The sequence below is a fragment of the Amblyraja radiata genome, chromosome 4 (assembly GCF_010909765.2).
Source record: "Amblyraja radiata isolate CabotCenter1 chromosome 4, sAmbRad1.1.pri, whole genome shotgun sequence".
NCBI lineage: Eukaryota > Metazoa > Chordata > Chondrichthyes > Rajiformes > Rajidae > Amblyraja > Amblyraja radiata.
This window is the reverse complement of record NC_045959.1, coordinates 68,057,337-68,080,808: the sequence shown is the minus strand read 5'-3', so window position 1 is coordinate 68,080,808 and position 23,472 is coordinate 68,057,337. Positions and strand designations below refer to the sequence as shown.

Below are 23,472 nucleotides of genomic sequence, written 5' to 3'. Positions count from 1 at the left end.
TGTCTTTTTCCCTTCTGAATGCACTTTGTGAGCTGATGTATGTGCCAATGTTCAGCCTATAATTCCCAACGGCATTTGCTGATTTTGTTCACATAAGTTGTAGTATGCATTTTGTACCATTAGATGGTGCAGAAATATTTTAGGAGCCAATACATAATTTAGTAAATTATATAAAAGCATGAAATTCACTATCTTGTACTCGGTGAAGAGGAAGTACTTTTATATTTTCATCACTGTTCTGCAGATTGCATTTGTAATTGCTGCTTTTTCCACAGTTTTAAGTATATGCCTCCAATTGATTGCAGTATGCAGAGACAAAATGAATGGTCTCTGCATAAACGTCTTTGTATGCAGAGACGAAATGAAAGGTCAATGTATGAAAGGTGTGAATTTTTTGGCACCACTCAAGTTTGTCGCCACTCTTTGTGGATGCATCACTTGAAGTTGAGTCCTGTGAATGCGGGTTCATATTGGCCCAAGTAGAGAACTAAAGTATAAAATCCAAAGGAAATATTTGTCTACATGGGCTGCGAATTGATTTAAAAGCTTAAATAGTTGTGAACTGAGCATTTTTACCACTTTTTTTTTGCAGTAGTTCAAAGGAAAATCTTGATGTTGATGAAAGGTTGTTGATCTGAAATGTTACATTTGTTTCTCTCAGCTGACGGCTGAGTATTTTCAGCATTCTGCTTTATTTCAGACTCCAATATCTGGACTATTTTGCTTTTACCATACCTGATGGATGGATTCTCATGTGGTGAAGGAACAACTTTTTTTTGAAGAATATTTTTAATTTCTTCAAAAAAAAGAATATTCTAATTGTAATTGGATTGTATTCGCAAGGAACTGCAGATGTGGGAATCTTGTGTAGAACACAAAGTGCTGGAGTTATTCATTGGGACAGGCAATATCTCTGAAGAACGTGAATGGATCAAGCTTCGGCTCGGGATATCCTTCAGACTGTAAAACGCTGTGTCAATTAATGTAAATGATGTTTTGTAAATGTTTAAAGTTTCATTTTTCAGGAGACCTACTTGCCATACATGATGCGTAGTAAAGTAAAGTTGTTACAGTTGGGTAAAGCTGACCAATCGCTGCTGACATTTATTGACAATGCAATGAAGGTGGACGAGAGGAAGGCTGTTATTGAGAGTCACTATAGCCAGGACCTGAGCCTCCTATATATCCTGCAGGATGACTTTAGCCGGGCCAAATACTATATCAATAATAGTATGGCAATGTTCATGCAGGTTAGTAAGTGGTGGGTGCATCTATAATATTTGTAATATGTCTCTAATCTTGTCTCTTTGGGATTGGATACATTATTTATCATGTGATTAAAGTGAAATGAAGAGTCTTGTGTTGCCATCGATTTGACAATATTTTGGGTAGATTTCTACTGCATCAAACCAGAATTTTGGGGTGAAAGGAAAGATAACACGCAGGGTTACAACATCAAACTTTCTGATCACCATGGATTTCTTCTCTTACATTGTGCCTTGGACAAGGCGGTTTGTATAGTGTTTCTCACCGGTGGGTGACTTGATTGCAGTTGAAGGATGAGTAATGTGAAGGTGATTTTGTCCATGCCTTGGTGACCAATTCTAAAAAGCTGTTAGCAGAGGAAACATAGAAACATAGAAATTAGGTGCAGGAGTAGGCCATTCGGCCCTTCGAGCCTGCACCGCCATTCAATATGATCATGGCTGATCATCCAACTCAGTATCCCGTACCTGCCTTCTCTCCATACCCTCTGATCCCCTTAGCCACAAGGGCCACATCTAACTCCCTCTTAAATATAGCCAATGAACTGGCCTCGACTACCCTCTGTGGCAGAGAGTTCCAGAGATTCACCACTCTCTGTGTGAAAAAAGTTCTTCTCATCTCGGTTTTAAAGGATTTCCCCCTTATCCTTAAGCTGTGACCCCTTGTGCTGGACTTCCCCAACATCGGGAGCAATCTTCCTGCATCTAGCCTGTCCAACCCCTTAAGAATTTTATAAGTTTCTATAAGATCCCCTCTCAATCTCCTAAATTCTAGAGAGTATAGACCAAGTCTATCCAGCAGGCACATTTTCTGTCATGTGAAGGAGAGAGATATCCAGAGCAGTTAGTTCAGCATAATCCATAAGAATTCTGATTGATATCTTGGAATGAGACCCGAGAAAGTTATAATTATATAAAATTATAGATAAACCAATATTTTAAGGTGAAAGATTTAATAGGAACCCGAGGGGCAACATTTTTTACACAAAGGGTGATGGGTATATGGAACGAGCTACAAGAGGAAGTTGTTGATGCAGGTGTTATCACAAAGTTTAAAAGACATTTGGATAGATACATGGATAGGATAGGTTTAGAAGGATATGGGCCAAAAACAGGCAGGTGGAACTAGTGGGCAAGTTGGGCCGAATGGCTTGTTTCTATATTCTATGTCTCTATAATTTTTTTTTTAAACTAACCAATTTGGTGTTTCTAATTTAATGTCTTCGATTGTGTACATTTATACATTTTTTTGCTTTTCCTTGGTTACCTAGTTTGGGAAAGACACATTTTGGCACACTTTATCATATATGACATATTGATCAAATATATATTTAACATTTTCTTTGTTTTTGTTAGAATTACTCCAGTATTGATGCTTTGCTGCATAAGAGCCGACTTACCAAGTTGCAGTCTCTTCAAACCCTGACGGAGATCCAGGATTTTCTGGACTTCATCACCAATAAACGTAAGAATCTAACCACTGCCAAAGCAATCACTTTGGGCTGACTTGGCGACTGCCTCACAACATCAGAGACTCTGGTCCAATCTTGACTTTGAGTGCTGTCTATGTGGAGTTTGCAGATTTTCCTTGTGACCATGTGGGTTTCCTCCCAATGTTCCCGTTTCTTCACATATCCCAAAGACGTGAGGATTAATAGTTTAATTGGCCGCTGTAAATTACCCGTAGTATGTAGGTGAGTGTAGAATCTGGGGGAAAATAATTAGAATGTGTGGAAATAAAGAATAAGATTAATGTAAGATTAGTATAAATGGGTGGTTGATGGTTGGCATGGACTCGGTGGGCCCATTGTCTATTTCTGTGCCATATCTTTCTATGCCTTTACAACATCTGTTATTTTTTTTTAATTCTTTGCCTTACCACACAAGATAATTTGAATCGCATTAGACTGTATCATCCCACTATGGCCAAATCAAAAATAAATTATTTCATGGAGACCTTACCTCTTTAAGATTAATACCAAGAACTTGTGACCAACATACCACAAATATTTATGACTTCTCTCATCACAGCATGAATAATGGTAGACATGTATGTCAGAGATTGTCTTCTAATCTGGATCAGATAACCTTGAGATTAGTTTGGAATGTTATTAGTCTCATGGCCTTGGAGAACAAAGTGAATTCCTTCTGCTTAGCTTGTATTTGCTGTGCAGAGGAATTACGGGGACATTTTCTATGTAATTGAAGAAGTTAAGCAGAGTGGGTATCACAAGTTAAAATACTGTAACTTAACGGTCTCCAAAGAAGTACTTAACTAAAAATAGCGATTACATGAAACTATTAAGAAGCATGGCCACATTTTTATAGATACTTCCACTTAAAAACTTTACTGATAAACGATTGACATGAAGTGATGAAAAGAATATTTAAATAAAAATTTCATTTATTGGATCACCTCTTATCAGGCTGCCAACAAAAAGACTGCACAGTGGCGTAGCTGGGCAGCAGAGTGGCGCAGCTGGTAGAGCTGCTGCCACACAGTGCTCGAGACCAGGGTTCGATTCTGACCTCGGGCACTGACCCTGTGGGGATTGCACGTTCTCCCTTTGACCGCGTGGGTTTCTTCCGGGTGCTCCAGTTTCCACCCACATCTCAAAGACATGCAGGGGTGTAGGTTAATTGGCCGCTGTAAATTGTGTGTGTGTGTGTGTGTGTAGGAAGTAGGTGCGGAACTGTGATAACATAAAACTATTGTGAATGGGCGATTGATAGACGGCGTGGATAGTGAGCCGAAGGGTCTGTTTCCATGCTGGTTCTTTAAAAAAGAGCTCTCCAACTCCACTGCTTTTCCCCACCTCTACATAGTCTATTGTTTGACACAGTTTCTTAGGACAGGTGCAGTTTCCACTTGCAAGGCTGAGCTGCCATTTTCAAATCCTTGCCCAACTACATCCCTCAATCCATCTATTCCTATGATCTTTGAGTTTTGTGCATTTTCCATTCCTTTTCTCCACCCCTAACAATGATACATTATTGTCACAATACATTATTATTACTAACACCGCAGGGTTAGTTATGCTATAATGAAAGGAACCCCTGTTGTAAACCTCTAAGCACACAGTAAACCTGCTGATTGTTTTTTCAAAGCAATTATACACTTAATTTCACTTTTCACATTATTGAGTTGCTCTGTAGATTCGGAACAAATCTCAATGCGTAGATGTGTGCATAGAATTTTTCAGTTATAAACGTGTGGATACAAAATCCAACCTTAATAGTTTATGCAATTCTCTTTTGTAAATCTAGATGGAATGGAGTAACATTTGTGGGCGAGTTATAAGATCATAAACGCATAAGTGATAGGAGCAGAATTAAGCCATTCGGCCTATCGTCTATGCCATTCAATCATGGCTGATCTATCTCTCCCTTCTGGCCCCATTCTCCTGCCTTCTCCCCATGACCCCTGACCCCATACTAATTAAACGCCGGTACTAATCAAGTCATACACTAACTTGGTATATATTACAGAATCTTAGTAATTATCTAAACTTTAACCAGCCATTAACCTGGATGCTCTACGATGTCATACTAATATATGTTATGAGTTAAAACTGCATGTTTCAATTCTTTATTTTTGAAACCATTTTTGTGAAATAAGCATTCCATTTTTGCAGATAATTTAACCTCTGAAAAACCTCTCCGAAAGTTGATAAGAACTTGGACTGGACGTTACCCAGAATCAAAGATGGATCCCATGAGTATCTGGGATGACATAATCACAAACCGGTATGATACAAGAATAGTTATTTCCATCCTATCAGTAAATGGGACAGTTCCTGTGAAATTTGGTATAAATGTTAAACTGTAGAAACAAGAAATTGCGAATGCTTAGAAAAGACATAGAGTGCTGGAGTAACTCAGTGGGTCAAGCAGCATCTCTGGAGAATATGGATTGGTGGCATTTTGGGTTGGGACCTTTTTCAAACTGTTGTGATGGGGGAGGGGTGAAGAAAGCTGGAAGAGGAACAGGTCAAAGACTGGCAAGTGATAGGTGGATACTGGTGAGGGTGTTTGTTGATAGGCAGATGCTTGGACAGAGGAGTTGGATAGGACAGATTTGGAGAGATATGGGCCAAACGAGGGCAGGTGGCACTAGTGTAGCTGGGGCATGTTGGCTGGTGTGGACGTTGGGCCAAAGGGCATGTTTCCACGCTGTATCACTATGACTATGAAAAGACAAAAGGTGTCAGACAAAAGAATTGCAGGGTTGCAAATTGTGAAGCCAGAGGAAGGAATGTAGGATAAGGGGAGAAATAGGTCAGAGTCCAGAGGAGAGAGGGGAAGGAGGGGGGAAAAAGCAAGGGAAGGGGATTTGGTAATTACCTAAAATTGGAGAATTCAATGTTCATACCATTGGGTTTGTAAGCTACCCAAGTGGAATACGAGGTGCTGCTTCTCCAGTTTGTGTGTGGCCTCACTCTGGCAATGGAGAATACTAAGGAAAGAAAGGTTAGTATGGGAATGGGCAGAGGAGTTAAAATGGTTAGCAACCAAGAGATCTTGTAGAATAGTTGGTGGACAGAATGCAAGTGTACAGCGAAATGGTCGCAAAGCCTATGTTTGTTCTCACTGATGTACAGGGAGCCACTTCGGGAACACTGGATGCATAGATGAGGTTAGAGGAGGTGCACATAAACCTCTGCCTCACCTGAAAGGACTGCTGGGGTGCCTGGATGGAGGTGAGGGAGGAGGTATGGGGACAAGTGTTACATCTCCTGTGGTTGCAGGGAAAAGTGCCTGGGAAGGGGATGATTTGTGTGGGAAGGGATGAGTGAACACAAGGAGATGCAGAGGGAGCAGTCTGCGGCACACGAAAGGTGGGGATGGGAAGATCTTGTTGGAGTTGACGGAAATGTCGGAGAATGATGTGTTGGATGGGGAGGCTCAAAGAGAGTCCAAGTGAATTTCAGGGCAGGGTGAAAGTTAGTGGTAATGTTAATGAAATTGAGTTCTGCATGAGTGTTGCACTAATGTGTTGTGTTAATTTCACAAACTATACCTATAATATGAAATGAAGAGCAAGATGTTTGAGGAGTTGAGAAAGTATGTCTCTTTTATATTGAAAATGGACAATGACCACATCATCCACACAACAAAGATCAATTCTACTGTGCTATTAACCTGACTACTGACTGACAACCAATGAAATGGTTGAGTCGGTTGGCATAGAAACAATTAAGAGAAGGTGAGTTAAGTAACGAGAGAGAAAGCAATAGAAAGATATGCCAGTAGGTTCAGAGAGGACTTGTGCAGACGGATTGGCATTCACTTGTTGGGCCAGTTGGCTGTTACAATGCTGAAAATGCTGTTTTTGCTGAACCTGAAATATATTAATAGTACTGTCGGGCAGCAATCTTTCATCAGATAAACAGATTTCCACAGAACGTTACAGGGTTATCTTGTTTCACCTTTTCCATATGTGACTTCTTGCCAGAAATAATTTATGTCCTCTCTGTTTCTACTGTCGGCCTTTCGTAACCTGGTTAGTTATCTCTATTATGTGGTATTGCTCATATCTTCCAAACAATGCCACATAATACGGGGTACAATACTGCTCCTTTCTTCCCCGTGAATCTGAATTAGGAGCAAGCATTGTCAGCCTTCTTGAATGGAATAAAATTTGACCTCTGTGATATAATCTGCCACATCTGTTGTGATCTCTTATTAGGGCCATCATCTCTATTCCCAGGAGTTCGCCATGAGATCTAGGGCACACATTCTATCGCACGGACCTTCTCCTTACCAATATTTAATTTGTCTTATACAATCTTGTACAGAGATTAATGAAATCCATTCAATAAATCCCACTCTTGTTCTATCAGGTAAACCACAAATAGACTTAGAATTTAAAATAAAAACAGCAAATCTTGGAAACACTTAAGTTCTGGCAACATCTATGAAACAAGAAACAGTTAATGTTTCGTCGAAGTTCTGATAAAGGACTTCTGATTGGACACAATAACTATTTCTATTTATAGATCTGTCTGTAGCTAAGTGTTCCATCATTTAGTGTTTTATTTAAAATTTCAGTACTATAGATGATCTTTCGTGAGAAGTAATAAATGGCAGAGAATGGACATGCTATAACATTCAGAGGGAGAAAGCAAAATATCTGCGATCGAATAGAAACCAAAAGGAAATGGATGACACAGATTTGAGCTCATTGTGAGACGGTGATGAAGGCTTGCTAAAGCGTGCCAATCTGTTTAGAAAGGTTTGCATAGAGGGTGAACATAGGAGAGAAAATAAAGTACTGGAACTGTGAAATACAGATCATAGCTGTTGCAGGAAATCTGACGTAGGAGAGAATGCTCGAAGTTCAGTAGGTCAGGCCATTCCACGGAGAGAGAAAAACTAAAATGTGGATAACTTGCATCAGAATCGGCCAGTCTGTCATAAACTAGAAAAGCTAGTTTTCTGAAGTTGTTAAAATCTGTTGATTTTCAAGGACTGCAATATTACCAGTTGGAAGTTGAAATGTTGTTCCTTAAGTTTAAGTTGGAATTTGTTGGAATAGTATAAATAAAATCAGACGGGTCAAGTGGAAGTGGAATGGAGGACTAAAGCGACAAACGTAGGGTCAGCCTTGTCGACTAAATGGACACATTCCCCAAAGTAATAACCTAACCAACATTTGGTTTATTTAATCTACAAGAGACTACATTGTGGGCATCCAATGCATTGCACAACAACGGAAGAAATGCAAGTGAATTATTTCTTCATCTGGATTCGGTGTTGGAAGTTCCTGGATGGTGGTACGGTGTAAGGCATTGCATCTGGTGTGGCTGCATGGGAAAATGCCATGAGATTTGGTGTTGGTAGAACTGGGAGAGTGAATCATGGAGGAAACCCAGGCGGTAACGGGGAGTTCCCAACCTCATGCAGACTACATTTGAGGTCGTTATTGAATGCGGATCACTGGAACTATGAGAAAGTGGATTGACCTGCCACGCCATTTTGCCTGTCAAGTCATGACCACAGATAATGGTTTTATCAGTTTGCAATGAGGTCAACTGATTTAAATCCGGGTTGTATCGAGGCCCTAAATTACATGGCTATGGGCAGCCTAACAAAGTTCCGATAGAAAGATTTAGAAAGTTATGTGATTGCAAATGAATTATTCAAGCAGAGTCCTGACTGGAAACGTCCGCTGTCCATTCCCTCCACAAATGCTGCCTGACCAGCTGAATTCCTCCAACATTTCGTGTTTTGCTCGAGATTCCTGCAGCTGCAGTTCCTTTGGTCCCTACTAATCACAGTTGTTGCCTCTGGAACTGTAGATGCTGGTTTACGCAACGTGCTGGAGAACATGGGTAGGTGACGTTTCAGGTCGGGACCCACCTTTCAGAATGAAACCCAATCTGAAACAACATCTATCCATGTTCTCCAGAAATGCTGCTCGACTCGCTGAGTTACTCCAGCACCTTGGGTCCTTTTATAGTTGTTGCTTTCTCAGTATCAGTCTATGTGTAACACCAAACAACCACTTTCAGCTTTGGTTTTCAGGACACAGGTAGTGTCAGAAATAATAAGGTTATTACAATAAAAATGTTTGTCTGATTTTTTTTTTTGTTCCATGTTGCAGCTGTTTTTTCCTTGACAAGATTAAGGAGCGGTTGTCATTTGTTCAAGCCGATGACAGTATGGAGGTAGATGAAGAAGCTGATGTTAAGATTGAAGTGGACGGAGAAGAAGATGTCAACATGATCATTAGAGACTGTAAATTTAACATGAAGTTAAAAATGGTAGAAAGTGCAAGCAAACAGGTATGCAGAAAATTGGCATTGAACAGCACTGCACTAGAACAGGCCCTTTAACGCACAAAGCCAACACTATCTGCACATAGCCCATACCCCTCCATTTTCTACATATCCGTACGCCTATCTAAACGTCTTTTAAATGCCTCTAATGTCTCTGTTTCAACGACCAGCAGTGCGTTCCAGGCACTTACCACTCTCTGTGTGTAAAAACAAAACTTGCCCCATACATCTCCTTTAAACTGTGCCCCTCTCACTTTAAACTAAATTAACTAAACTATGCTCTCTAGCATTTGATTTTTCCATCCTGGGAAAAAGATTCTAACTGTCTACCCTATCTATGCCTCTCATGATCATTTATACTTCTATCAGGTCTCCCGGCAGCCTCCGGCGTTCAAGAGAAAACAATCCAAGAGTAGCTAATAACACATAATCCAGACAACGTATTGGTAAACCTCGTTTGCACCTTTTCCAAACCCGTCACATCATTCCTATAATAGGGTGACCGGAACTTCGAACAATACTCGAAATATGGCCAAAAATACTAAAACCCTGTAATATTGATATATATTGATTTATTGATGTCATGTGTATCGAGGTACAGTGAAAAACTTTGAGGGCTATCCTGTCAAATCATACCATTAATGTGTTAGTCAAGCCATACACAAATATAACAGGATAGTGCAATGCGAAAAATAACCAGAATGCAGAATATAGTATTACATATTGCAGCATTGCAGTATTAATTACAGAGAGAGTGCAAATGATCAAGTGCAAGGTCCACATTGAGGTCAGTTCAGAGATTGGAACTAAACCCTTAGCTTATGAGAAGGCTTACAGTAAGTAGTCTGATAACAGTGAAGAAGAAGGCATTTCTGAAACTGACGGTACATGCTTTCATGATTTTGTATCTCTGGCCCGACAGGAGAGGAAAGACAAGGAATGATTGGGGTATAAATAGTCTGCGATTATGTCTATGTTGAATGCCTCAGACTTGGACTTCACCCAGAAGTGGGCCACACGGTTCATCCGTACGTAGTTCCTGGTTGGGGAACACTTGTTTTGTCGTCTTTGGCAACCAGTCCTCTACACGCTTACCAATTAAGTTTGTGACAGCAGTAGCATATTCATTTAGGTTGGCTGCAGAGTTCTTGAAGATGCACTAGTCCTCCGACTAGTATCTTTCCAGAATCTATTGATCAAACTCAGTAAATATAAAAAATTGTAATAGAAGAAAGAATTTGTGTTGAGCTACATCTTGTTGATGAGAAGTTCCACTAACGTCTCAATTGTTCAATCACAGCATTTAGATGACACAGAAATGAAATGAGGTTGGCCATGAACATGGGAGGGGTTTGTACCTGAATTCCAGTTTCTAATTGGCAGTCATTGCTCCTGCAGCCAGGGTCGAAGCCAAGTAATGTCTCTTATGGTCAATAAAACACCTGGCTCTCAGCATAGAAGTTATCTGTACAGTGGGCAGTGGCTGAGAAGGTGGGAACAGTGATGGGAACAGTGTAGAAAACTTCTGTTCACAAAAGGGGAGGAAATAAACTGGCCATAAATTCTGGTATGATGTAAAAGATTGGAAGTTAAATTACATTTAACAATTTTATGGTTGAAATGATTTGTGTTCAATAATTAAAATTGTAACCGATTGTTAGATTGTCTGAATGCTAAGTCTGCGACTTCACATTGTTTCTTTACCTACATTACACTATTACATTCTCAGTATTTGCAACATTTAAAAAAAAGTTTAACTTGTTTCCTTATTTCAGAACAACTTTTCAGTGTCGACAAAACTGCTCAAAGAACTTCTCAGGGAGTCCAAGGCCAGGGATGACTGGAGAGTGAAGTGGATACACACTTACAGCCGATTCAGACACAGGCATAGCCGGAATCTGGAGAGACCTGAGCAGATTAAAACAGTGATCAAGAATATCCCTTTGCTGGGTAATGACCAACAAACTCCTATCAAACTCCCGTCTTTGAGACCAGAATACAGGCTCTCTGATACTTTTCCCACTGCGCATTTAGGTGTCCTGTGCAAACTTATTTATTACTGGGTATTGTCAGTGGGAATTTTGATATAATCTTCGCCTGGCCTGGCCCAGGATTATAGGAGCAGAGCATTCGGCCATTAAAGGACACAAAGTGCTGGAGTAACTTAGTCGGTCAGGCAAAATCTCTGGAGAACGTGGATAGGTGACGTTTCAGATCGGGACCTTTCTTCAGTCTGAATAAGGGTCCTGACTCAAAATGGCACCAATCCACATTTTCCGGAGATACTACCTGACCTGCTAAGTTACTCCAGCACATTGTGTCTTTCTTTGTAAACCAGTATCTGCAGTTCCTTTTGTCTTCATTTCAAAGGATAGATACATAGAAAATAGGTGCAGGAGTAGGCCATTCGGCCCTTCGTGTGAGCACCGCCATTCAATGTGATCATGGATGATCATCCAGAATCAGAACCCTGTTCCTGCTTTTTCCCCATATCCCCTGATTCCATTAGCCCTAATAGCTATATCTAACTCTCTAATGGTACATGGACTGCCGTAAAATTAAAACGGGCTCCTTGTTCACAAACAAAAGAGGAGTTTAGAAAGATGGATTGTTTAAGAAGAAAATAATTGAGAATTAAAGACTAGTGAATTTGGAGGAGTGAGGGTGGGATTTATTGAAGTCAATTCCAAGGGAAGGTATAATCCATTTGGACATTGATTGATTAACCTAAGGGAGTGTGGATTTCTAAAGGGAAAATCATATCCAAAGGGCCTGCCCCACGAGCATGCGACTCCTAACGTGGTCGCTTGAGCCGTACGGCCTCGCGGGGCCGGTCCCACTTCGATCGCCGGAGCCCTATGGAGTTGTGCAGAGCTGGTCCCGACATCGTGCGGGGCTCCGAAAAACTAACCGTGTTCAAAAATTCCGCGTGGCAACGGCCTGCCGGCCCGCAGCCGCCTCGACGCCGTACGTCACGCGTGAACTTCCCGCGGACTTCGCTCTAATTTCATGTCACTCACTCGACCTCCGCGCGGCCCACACTTCAGGTTTGGTCGCGCTTGCCGCATGCAGGCGCATGCTGGTGGGACCGGCCCTTTAGGTCGCGCTTGCCGCATGGAGTCGCATGCTCGTGGGACAGGCCCTTAAGCACAAGCAAAAAAATGTTGTCAACAAAGGGAGTGGATGAAAGCAGTGCATTTGATGTCATCTGCTTGGATTTAACCACCAGGCATCCCAAGGAGTGTGGAAAATTGTATAAAAAATTAGTTAAGTAGCTGGAAGCCCATTTGCTCTGCATTCCAACTTCAAGCTGTTTTAACATTCATCCTTGCCCAGACCTTGAAAGCCCAATAAATGCATATCTTGAGCTCCCAGTGAAGGTATCCCAGAGCAAGCACTAAGAATTGAGATTGACTTAACCTAATACGTCAATTTTCGCTGGCATGACGATCATAAGCTGACTTGCCTCCTATGCCATAATTTCTTATGATTCATAAACGTGATTCAGTGAATGCACACGAAGACCTGGGCTTTACATCGTGCAGATGTCACCCTTTTCCAGGACTTGTGCAGAGTGTGAGTATTGTACCTTTACACAGAAACCATACACTGCAAGTATAACGTTTTTACTAGAAACCGTACACAGTGCACGTATCCCAGCTTTACGTGGAACCGTACACAGTGCAAATATCACGTCTTTGCCGGAAACTGTACACAATGCAAGTATCGCACTTTTACCAGGAACCTTACACAGTGCAAGAATCACAGCTTTACTGGGTGTGATTGTTTAGCATGTGAGAATGTAAACAAATATCTTTTCTTCTAGTTGAAACTAAGATGGAATATCTAAATACCCACCGGGATGCCCTCAGAGAACAGAACACCTTGCTTGGCACAACCTATCACATTATTGCCAGTGCTCTAGCTAAAGACCCATTGAGTCTTCAGCACCTTGAGGAGGATCATGCGAATGAAGTAATAAAACTTTCTGAAGTCACTGAAACTAATGTAAAACAGGTAGGAACACATCCGTCACTCTACGACAGGCACGGAAATCGCTATCAAAACATGGAGGGGACGGGGGGACAGAATTTCTTGGCGAACGCACATTCATGAGCACACTCAAACACACACACACACAAGGCTTCGGGGGCTTCAGCCATGGGCCCTATGTGCGGTAATTAGTGACGGGTGCCGGCAGTCGGCGAAAACAATTTTGTAAGGCCCACAGCAAGCGTGGAGAAGCAGCGCTAAATGCAGCTCAACTCTGCCTGTCAAGCTGGGTTTAGCGCTGCTTCTCACGCTGGCTGGGGGCACTGCTCCCGTCTGACTCCCGACGTATCTGGCCACCCCCGGGCGTTGGTTGAGGGGGGGGGGGGGCACTCGGGTGGGGACGGGGATGGTCCAGTTGCGGTGCGGCAGCTATTGCTGCGCCGGAGACCCGGGATCGATTCTGGCCACGGATGAGGTGCAGGTCTGTGTCCAGGGCTGGTGAGAGTTTTTCGCTTGACCTGGGCATACAATTCAAACTCCGCTCTGATCTTTGCCCCACGGAGGCCTCCCTCCTCCAATCACCGCGCTCTATCCTCAGTCCCACCACCATACTTCCGCCTCTGACTGACACTTCCCCCCTCCAATTATCACGCTGAATTTTCATGGTCCCGCCCCCCATTGCCTGCTCAACGACGTCTCGTTCAATCGGCGCCCTCGATCATCAGTCCCACCTCCACTGTCTCGCGGAAAGCGGAGATTTCACCGAGTATTAAAATCCGGATTACAAAAAATGGGGGGGATTCTCATTCTTCTACGTCCCACCTCCACTTCTCAAAACGGGGCGACGTATGTCCCCTGGCCCCCCAGGGATTTCCGCCCCTGCTCTACAAGGACGTTTAGCTTTAGGTTTATTAATGTCACATGTACTGAGGAACAGCTTTATTTTGTATGCTACCCACTCAGATTAGATAATATACATAAATACAATCGTCAAACTCAAATACAATAGGTAGAGCAAAGGGGAAGATGCAGCACGCAGCATATTGTTCTCAGCCTTGTATCGCATCAATTCCATGGATAAACCTCATTGCCCACAATGGAGTAGAGGTGAATCGGACAGTACCCTAATTTATGGAAATAGCTTTCAGAAGGATGATAACGGTGGGGAAGAAGCTGTTCCTGATTCTGCTGGTGCACACTTTCAAGCTTCTGTACCTTTTGCCCAATGGGAGGGATGGGAGGATGAATGATTGCCTCTAGTGACTGATGCTCATCTGGAATTGGTTCTTGGTGTTTTGTACCAGGTTATAATTGGATTATACAGAAAGGCTTATAAATTTCTCCAAAGTTCCGCTAAAAAGACTGAAGAGGAGGTGCAGTCTCTTCCTGAAGAACATGTTGAGACAGCGGGAGTGATTGAAGCCTACATGAATTTGGCAACTTTCTGTGACAAGCGCCTGCGTGAGGAAGAAGAAAGTGACAACAGTAAGCCTGCACGAAAGCTTCCCACAACCTCCGTTCCTCTCTGCCGTTGCAAGCTCCGTGTGTTGACAGTATGCAGCAAGTAGAACATAGCTCTTGTTTGGTACAATGGTGACTGGGTTACTCACGTATTTCCACACCTCAGTTTATAGCCAGTTGAGTGTCCTGACATTCAGTCTTGCCACCATGACAACCGAACTGGTGCTAACACTCTTAGCTCTGGAACAACCCTCCTAAACTGCTCCAGCATTCTACACCACTTGCCTCCCATAAGATGCTCCGAACATACGCATTATATTTCCTGCATTGCTCACAGCTAAATTTTGTTTGTTAACACTCATATTTCAAAGCATTAAAGAGGCAATGTAAATACCATTTGTTGTGTAGACCAGCGTGTCTTTTTGCAGCCAACTAACCTTGATAAAGAAATTATTCAATTTATTTCATTATGATTGACTTATTTTTTTCTGCTGTTTTTATCTCATCATTCTTCTCATCTTCATACATCTGTTGGATTTTCTGCTAATCATTTATCAGCAGGGGTATGACCTGTTGGTCCTCGTGCCTGCTTTAAAATCGGTGCCCCTAACACCACTCAGTTTTCAGACCCAAAAACCACTTGCACTTTTCAGAAGATGCTGTGTTTCCCATCACTTGTTGCTAAATTAGTCAGAACATACATGACAAGGCAATTAGTTTAGTTTATTATTGTCACGTGTACTGAGGTACAGTGAAAAGCTTTTGATGGCATGCTATCCAGTCAAAGAAAAGACTATAGTCAAGCTGCCCACAGTGCTCAAGGATAAAGGGTACAAGATTTAGTGCAAAAGGTAAAACATTGAAGTCTGATTAAAGATAGATCAAAGGTCTCCAATGAGGTAGATCGGAGGTCAATAGAAGGGAGGTTGGTTTGCATGATGGTCTGGGCTGTGTCCACAACTCTGCAATTTCTTGCATTCTTGGATAGAGCTGTTCCCAAAGCCAGCTGTTATGTATCCCAATAAGATGCTTTCTACAGTGCATTTATTAACGTTTATTCTGGCTTTCATGCCTTCACAGTTATTCTGATTATGAGCACAATGTTGGTGCATCCATTCTTTCATGGATTTCAATAAATAAATTTGTTTTACAGTTATGAATTTCCCTGAGCTGCAGACGTTCCCAGCGTGTGTGGTGGAGAATATGTTAAAAGCAATGAGATATAACTCACAGGAAGCAAGACTGAGATTCCCGAGATTGTTACAGATTGTGGAGTTATATCCAATCGAGACACAGGACCTTATGGCGAGAGAGGTATGTTCTTAGGTCTGGTGGCTACTGATTGAATACTTTCTGTTCTCCTAATGACATTCTCCCAGAGCAAAACTCGGAATAATTGTGGTAACACAAGGAACCGCAGATGCTGAAATCTTGCGTGAAACACTAAGTGCTGGATTAACTCAGCAGATCAAGCAGTATCTCTGGAGAACATACGTTTCGGATTGGGACCTTTCTTCAGAATCGAACCGGTCCATGTCCTCCAGAGATGCTGCCTCACCCACTGAGTTACTCTCGCACTTTGTGTTTTACTAATAATAATTCTGCCCCATCTGCCCATGATCTGAAAAGCGCAGTCCTGACTAGCGGTAACGGACTTGAACGAATACGCCACAGTCGTTACAGACTTCATAAAGAAATGTGTGGAGGACTGCATCCCTACAAAAACCTTCAGAGTGTTTCCCAATCAGAAACCTTGGATGAAATTTGAGATCCGCACTCTTCTGAAGTCCAGACACCAGGCATTCACGTCTGATGATACAGTGGCCTACAAGAAGTCCAGATACGACCTTGGTAAGGCCATCAAAAAGGCCAAAAGGGGCTTCTGCTCCAAGCTGGAGGATGAGACAGATGTTCGGCAGCTGTGGTGGGGCCTGAATGCAATCACCTCCTACAAGGTGAAAGCAGGAGGCAGCTCGAATGTCGGCGAAACATCACTCCCTGATGAGCTCAATGCGTTTTACGCACGCTTTGATAGGGAGAATACTGATGTGCCTTCCCGAGCCCCCATTCGCTGTGATGGTATTTCAGTCTCAGTCACAGAGGCCGACGTCAGGAAATCCTTCAGAGGGGTGAACCCTCGAAAAGCGCCTGGACCTGATGGTATACCCGGTCGTGTTCTAAAAACCTGTGCGGACCAACTGGCTGGAGTTTTTACCGACATTTTCAACCTCTCACTTCTGAGTTCTGAGGTCCCCACCTGCTTTAAAAGGGCATCAATTATACCAGTGCCCAAGAAGAGTAAGGTGACGTACCTCAATGACTATCGACCAGTGGCACTAACGCCTGTGGTGATGAAGTGCTTTGAGAGGTTGATCATGGCGCAAATCAACTCCTACCTCGACCAAAACCTGGATCCACTGCAGTTCGCTTACCGCCACAACAGATCAACGGTGGATGCGATCTCGCTGGCACTCCACTCCGCTCTAGACCGCTTGGGCAACAAAAACTCATATGTCAGGCTGTTATTCATTGATTACAGCTCGGCATTTAACACAATCATCCCCTCCAAGCTGGTTACCAAACTCGCAGAACTGGGTCTCTGCGCATCCCTCTGCAATTGGATCCTCGGCTTCCTCATTCACAGACCACAGTCTGTTCGTATTGGTGGAAATGTGTCAGCCTCGATAACAATCAGCACAGGAACACCTCAAGGCTGCGTGCTCAGCCCCCTGCTGTACTCACTCTATATTCATGACTGCGTAGCTGGTAACAGTGCGAACTCCATCATCAAGTTCGCTGACGACACCAGTTGTGGGACGTATGGGGATTAGTCAGAGTATAGAAGAGAGATCGAGCAATTGTCCATATGGTGCCAGCACAATAACCTGGCCCTCAACATCAGCAAAACCAAGGAACTGATTGTGGACTTTGGAAGGAGTAGGATGGGGACCCACAGTCCCGTTTATATCAACGGGTCGATGTTTGAAAGGGTCAAGACCTTCAAATTCCTGGGCGTGCACATCTCTGAAGATCTTTCCTGGTCCGTGAACACTAATGCAATTATCAAGAAAGCACATCAACGCCTCAACTTCCTGAGAAGATTACGGAGAGTCAGTTTGTCAAGGAGGACTCTCTCTAACTTCTACAGGTGCACAGTAGAGAGCATGCTGACCAGTTGCATCATGGCTTGGTTCGGCAACTTGAGCGCCCTGGAGAGGAAAAGACTACAAAAAGTAGTAAACACTGCCCAGTCCATCATCGGCTCTGACCTTTCTTCCATCAAGGGGATTTATCGAAGTCGCTGCCTCAAAAAGGCTGGCAGTATCATCAAAGACCCACACCATCCTGGCCACACAATCATCTCCCTGCTACCTTCAGGTAGAAGGTACAGGAGCCTGAAGACTGCAACGACCAGGTTCAGGAATGGCTACTTCCCCACAGCCATCAGGCTATTAAACCTGGCTCGGACAAAACTCTGATCATTAATAACCCATATCTGTTATTTGCACTTTATCAGTTTATTTATTAATGTGTGAGTATATTTATATAATGGTATATGGACACACTGACCTGTTTTGTAGTAAATGCCTACTATGTTCTGTGTGCTGAAGCAAAGCAAGAATTTCATTGTCCTATCAGGGACACATATAATCATATAACAATTACAGCACGGAAACAGGCCATCTCGACCCTTCTAGTCCGTGCCGAACACATAATCTCCCCTAGTCCCATATACCTGCGCTCAGACCATAACCCTCCATTCCTTTCCCATCTATATAACTATCCAATTTATTTTTAAATGATAAAAACGAACCTGCCTCCACCACCTTCACTGGAAGCTCATTCCACACAGCTACCACTCTCTGAGTAAAGAAGTTCCCCCTCATGTTACCCCTAAACTTCAGTCCCTTAATTCTCAAGTCATGTCCCCTTGTTTGAATCTTCCCTACTCTCAGTGGGAAAAGCTTTTCCACGTCAACTCTGTCTATCCCTCTCATCATTTTAAAAACCTCTATCAAGTCCCCCCTTAACCTTCTGCGCTCCAAAGAATAAAGCCCTAACTTGTTCAACCTTTCTCTGTAACTTAGTTGCTGAAACCCAGGCAACATTCTAGTAAATCTCCTCTGTACTCTCTCTATTTTGTTTACATCCTTCCTATAATTAGGCGACCAAAATTGTACACCATACTCCAGAATTGGCCTCACCAATGCCTTGTACAATTTTAACATTACTTCCCAACTTCTATACTCAATGCTCTGATTTATAAAGGCCAGCACACCAAAAGCTTTCTTTACCACCCTATCTACATGAGATTCCACTTTCAGGGAACTGTGCACAGTTATTCCCAGATCCCTCTGTTCACCTACATTCTTCAATTTCCTACCATTTACCATGTACGTCCTATTTTGATTTGTCCTGCCAAGATGTAGCACCTCACACTTATCAGCATTAAACTCCATCTGCCATCTTTCAGCCCACTCTTCCAACTGGCATAAATCTCTCTGTAGACTTTGAAACTCTACTTCATTACCCGCAACCCCACCTATCTTAGTATCATCTGCATACTTACTAATCCAATTTACCACGCCATCGTCCAGATCATTGATGTACATGACAAACAACAGTGGACCCAACACAGATCCCTGTGGCACCCCACTCGTCACTGGCCTCCAACCTGACAAACAACCATCCACCATTACTCTCTGGCATCTCCCATTCAGCCACTGTTGAATCCATCTTGCTACTCCACCATTAATACCCAACCATTGAACCTTCTTAACCAACCTTCCATGAGGAACCTTGTCAAAGGCCTTATGGAAGGTGACAATAAACCTTATGGAAATGACAATAAGCTCACTTGAACTTGACTATACCAACACATTTCCTTCCATCTCTGCCTCAGTCTTTCACTGGATTCACCTACTTTTATTTTATCATGCTGACTGGATGGTTTGGAACCAATTTTTAAAAATTTGCTTCAAAACTAAAGCCACATTTTGAGAAAGGTAATTATGTCCTTTCTTGGTGTTTTTGGTCTATGGAATGACAGTAGTTGGAGGCAATTCCTTTGATTTCAGATTATACTATTAAATTAGGTTAATAATTTATCTAATATAACATTTAATAATGTATAATAACAATCTAATAAGTCTTCTTTAACGTTCACCAGGTGTCTACCATTCCATGTTGGCAGTTCATTGGCTGGATTAGTCAGATGATGGCTGTACTAGACAAAAGAGAAGCTAATGTGGTGCAGCACATCATTGAGAAGATTGCAGATTCCTATCCACAGGCTGTTATCTACCCATTCATGATCAGCAGTGAGAGCTTCACATTTGAACTATCTGCAAATGGCAATAGGAACAGAGAATTTGTTGAGAGGTAAAAAGAAATGCTGTCATCCAGTCTTGTTTCTTTTAATTATTGAATCATCTTTTCAGCTGGTTAAATATGAACTAATTCCTTATTTGGGATAATGCTTTTGTCCGTCTTTAATGTACTGTGGTTTTGTGGTTCTTCAACATAGGGTCTGTATCACCTGTAATGTGCAAACGTTACAAATTTACTCTATGAGGGTGAAGGGAAACATACTAATATTATAAATGGAGGGAGAAGATGGACATAAATTGATAGAAGGGAGGAGCTTATTGCAAACTCAGCTTCAATGCTTTGGCTTCTATTAGGATTGGATTTGACTTTTGCTCCCTTAAGGAAAATAGTTTCAAATGCAATGTATTACTATTAGAATTCTTAATTCCTAATATTATGTTGGTTGACCCAGTCTGATCAAAGCCAAGACATCCTTATTCTATGCCCACAATTCTACATAGTGCAGAGCTATACATTTTATGAATACTTTGTTTACCCCCTCAGTAATCCTAAAAAGGCTTGATAGTCAATAAGCTTTATCAGTGGCCTTACTAATTTTTCTTAGTAAATTAAAATATTTCAAATCTGCCACTCAGTTTATCACATCTTTCTCCAGAGTAGGATTCTTTCTGATACAATTGGCAACAACTATACAGGGTAAGCTTTTACAATGCAATAAACATTTTGGGCAGATTTTACATAAAATAAAGTTGTTTACTACCAGCTATTTCAACGTTCTTTTTGAAAATCAGATCCAACTAATCAAAAGGCTTTGCCAGCTTTGCCCACATTACATGAATGAAAAAAAGTCAGAATATCCAGCCTGTTTTTGTTGCCAACGTGTTTACGCAGCTGGTGTGGGAGAGTTGTTAGACAGTAATGTCCCCCAGAATGTTGGAGCGATATTTAATGATGGCATGCCCAATAATTGCCAAGGGAGATGTTCAATGCCTGATGTACATTTGACACACACATGACAGTCATGTTGCCTGGCACTATCAGTTCAAGTCTGGATGTTACACTGGTCTTGCTTCATGCAATCATCAGTCTATGTTGCCTTCTAACCTTACATAAGAAAGGCCATTGATGTAGCAGCTGGAGATGGTTCAGCCTCGGGTATTACTGCAAGGCAATTCTGCACCTGAGATGATTGGCCACCATTCAACCATTATCCATTTTTGCAGTTAATATTCCAGCCACAGGAATTCCTCTCATTCTCATTTAGAGTATCAGTGTTCTTTGATATCAGTCTTTACTTTGAATTCATGCTTTCCATTCAATTTGAATTAAAAAATGTATTGGCCGTCGGCTTTCTGAAAAATTATTCAAAACGTTTATCACTCTTTGAATAATAAAATTACTTGTGATACAGTCGTAGAATCCTATAGCACAATAGGAAGATACTTATACACTGGTGCTCTCTGTTTGAGAGAACTGACCAATTAGCTCCAATGTTCCTCTAACTTGATTGCCTGCAAATATATGCCCATTTTTTGTTTGAAAAGTCTATGAAGTCTGGTTCCACTAATTATTAGGTGTTACCTTCCATATCTTAAACTTCTTAACATAAACAAGTGTTATCTTCATCTTCCCGCCACTTTTATGATTTATTTTAAAACTATGACCATGGGGTTACTGACCTTTATGTCAGGAGATATGTTTTTTCCTTAATTCCTGAAAAGCCCTCATAACCTTTTCTTCTATTGGAATTCTCCTTAACTTTATCTTTACTGAGGAAAGCAGCTTCAAATAATGTGCATTTTGTCTAGAGTTCATGATTCCCAATATAATACTGACTGTCCTAGTCTGGTCAAAGCCATGACATCCTTCCTAAGCAATGGTGCCCACAATTCTATACCGTGCAGATCCAGAGATTTTATAAATTCTTTGATATTCCAGTCAATTATTTCAATAGGACTTAACATTCAATAAGCTTTATTATTGACCTTGTTAGCTCTCCTTAGCACTTCGAAGACCAGATCCCAGGCATTCAGGTCTGGTGACGCTGAGGTCTTTAAGAGGTCCAGATACGACCTTGACAAGGTCATGAAAAAGGCCAAAAGGGATTTCTTCCCTAAAAAATTGCTGTGGGACAGGCCCTTAAGAATTTCATTGTCCTATCTGGGACATTGACAGTAAAACATTCTTGACTCTTGAAAGATTTCAACAATGCCTCCTGGTTCTCTCCACAATTCCTATCATTTTTATTCCCATTGTAAATGTATTCACTATGTAAATTAATTCTCAATGTAAATTTATTCACTACGATCAGGTCATGCAGAGATGCAGTGCACAAAAGTGCAACATGAAAGTTCATCCATGCCTTATAAGTGATCCAGACCGTGCAAAGCTTATCCCCTAAGAGATGAGGACAGCTTAAAGTTAGGTGAATCTGATGCTCTCTGGTTGTGTTCTTCCCCTCGAGATTTTCCCCAAGCTATACAGTTCTCTTGCCCTCATTTGTTCACGAAAGCAATTAACATAGAAACATAGAAAATAGGTGCAGGAGTAGGCCATTTGGCCCTTCGAGCCTGCACCGCCATTCAATATGATCATGGCTGATCATCCAACTCAGTATCCTGTACCTGCCTTCTCTCCATACCCCCTGATCCCTTTAGCCACAAGGGCCACATCTAACTCCCTCTTAAATATAGCCAATGAACTGGCCTCAACTACCTTCTGCGGGAGAGAATTCCACAGATTCACCACTCTCTGTGTGAAAAAAGTTTTCCTCATCTCGGTCCTAAAAGATTTCCCCTTTATCCTTAAACTGTGACCCCTTGTTCTGGACTTCCCCAACATCGGGAACAATCTTCCTGCATCTAGCCTGTCCAACCCCTTAAGAATTTTGTACGTTTCTATAAGATCCCCCCTCAATCTTCTAAATTCTAGCGAGTACAAACTGAGTCTATCCAGTCTTTCTTCATATGAAAGTCCTGACATCCCAGGAATCAGTCTGGTGAACCTTCTCTGTACTCCCTCTATGGCAAGAATGTCTTTCCTCAGATTAGGAGACCAAAACTGTATGCAATACTCCAGGTGTGGTCTCACCAAGACCCTGTACAACTGCAGTAGAACCTCCCTGCTCCTATACTCAAATCCTTTTGCTATGAATGCTAACATACCATTCGCCTTCTTCACTGCCTGCTGCACCTGCATGCCTACTTTTGTATGAAAAAGTGAATTGTTACCTGTCCTCTCTGTTCATCGATATATTCTAGTCCACAGTCATGAAGCATATGTTTCTCTCCCAGGTTGAAGGCTAAACTGGATAAAGGTGGAGTAATTGAAAAGTTCATCCTTTCCTTGGAACAGCTGAGTAATCCAGACTTATTGTTTACGGTAATATTCGGAATTCATACACTTAACAAACAATTCATGCTTGTACGAATGAGTAAACAACTGAATAATTATTTGTTCTTCAACAGGACTGGATCAGCAAATTCAGTGATCTACTGGGAAGTAAAGTGAAAAATAAGGAATTCCTGAAAAACAAGTATAATGAGATGTACTCAAATTTGGGATCTTTGCAAGCTCCGTGTATTGGAAAATTTAGAAAATGTTATGTTCAGGTTAGTGAAAGTTAATCAGGAGTTTCTAAC

At 41.9% G+C, this 23,472-nt stretch overlaps 1 protein-coding gene across 1 annotated transcript in view; it reads left to right on the top strand.

Annotated features, from left to right (window-relative positions):
- Nucleotides 1–23,472, top strand: part of prkdc (protein kinase, DNA-activated, catalytic subunit) — a 235,559-nt gene that overhangs the window by 185,386 nt on the left and 26,701 nt on the right. Inside the window, exons 66-76 of the mRNA XM_033019700.1 lie at nucleotides 1,026–1,250; nucleotides 2,622–2,730; nucleotides 4,901–5,012; nucleotides 8,872–9,052; nucleotides 10,822–10,996; nucleotides 12,873–13,063; nucleotides 14,344–14,524; nucleotides 15,654–15,814; nucleotides 19,671–19,882; nucleotides 23,125–23,212; nucleotides 23,299–23,442. Coding sequence (XP_032875591.1) covers nucleotides 1,026–1,250; nucleotides 2,622–2,730; nucleotides 4,901–5,012; nucleotides 8,872–9,052; nucleotides 10,822–10,996; nucleotides 12,873–13,063; nucleotides 14,344–14,524; nucleotides 15,654–15,814; nucleotides 19,671–19,882; nucleotides 23,125–23,212; nucleotides 23,299–23,442 — 1,779 coding nt within the window. The remainder of the gene's footprint in view (nucleotides 1–1,025; nucleotides 1,251–2,621; nucleotides 2,731–4,900; nucleotides 5,013–8,871; nucleotides 9,053–10,821; nucleotides 10,997–12,872; nucleotides 13,064–14,343; nucleotides 14,525–15,653; nucleotides 15,815–19,670; nucleotides 19,883–23,124; nucleotides 23,213–23,298; nucleotides 23,443–23,472) is intronic.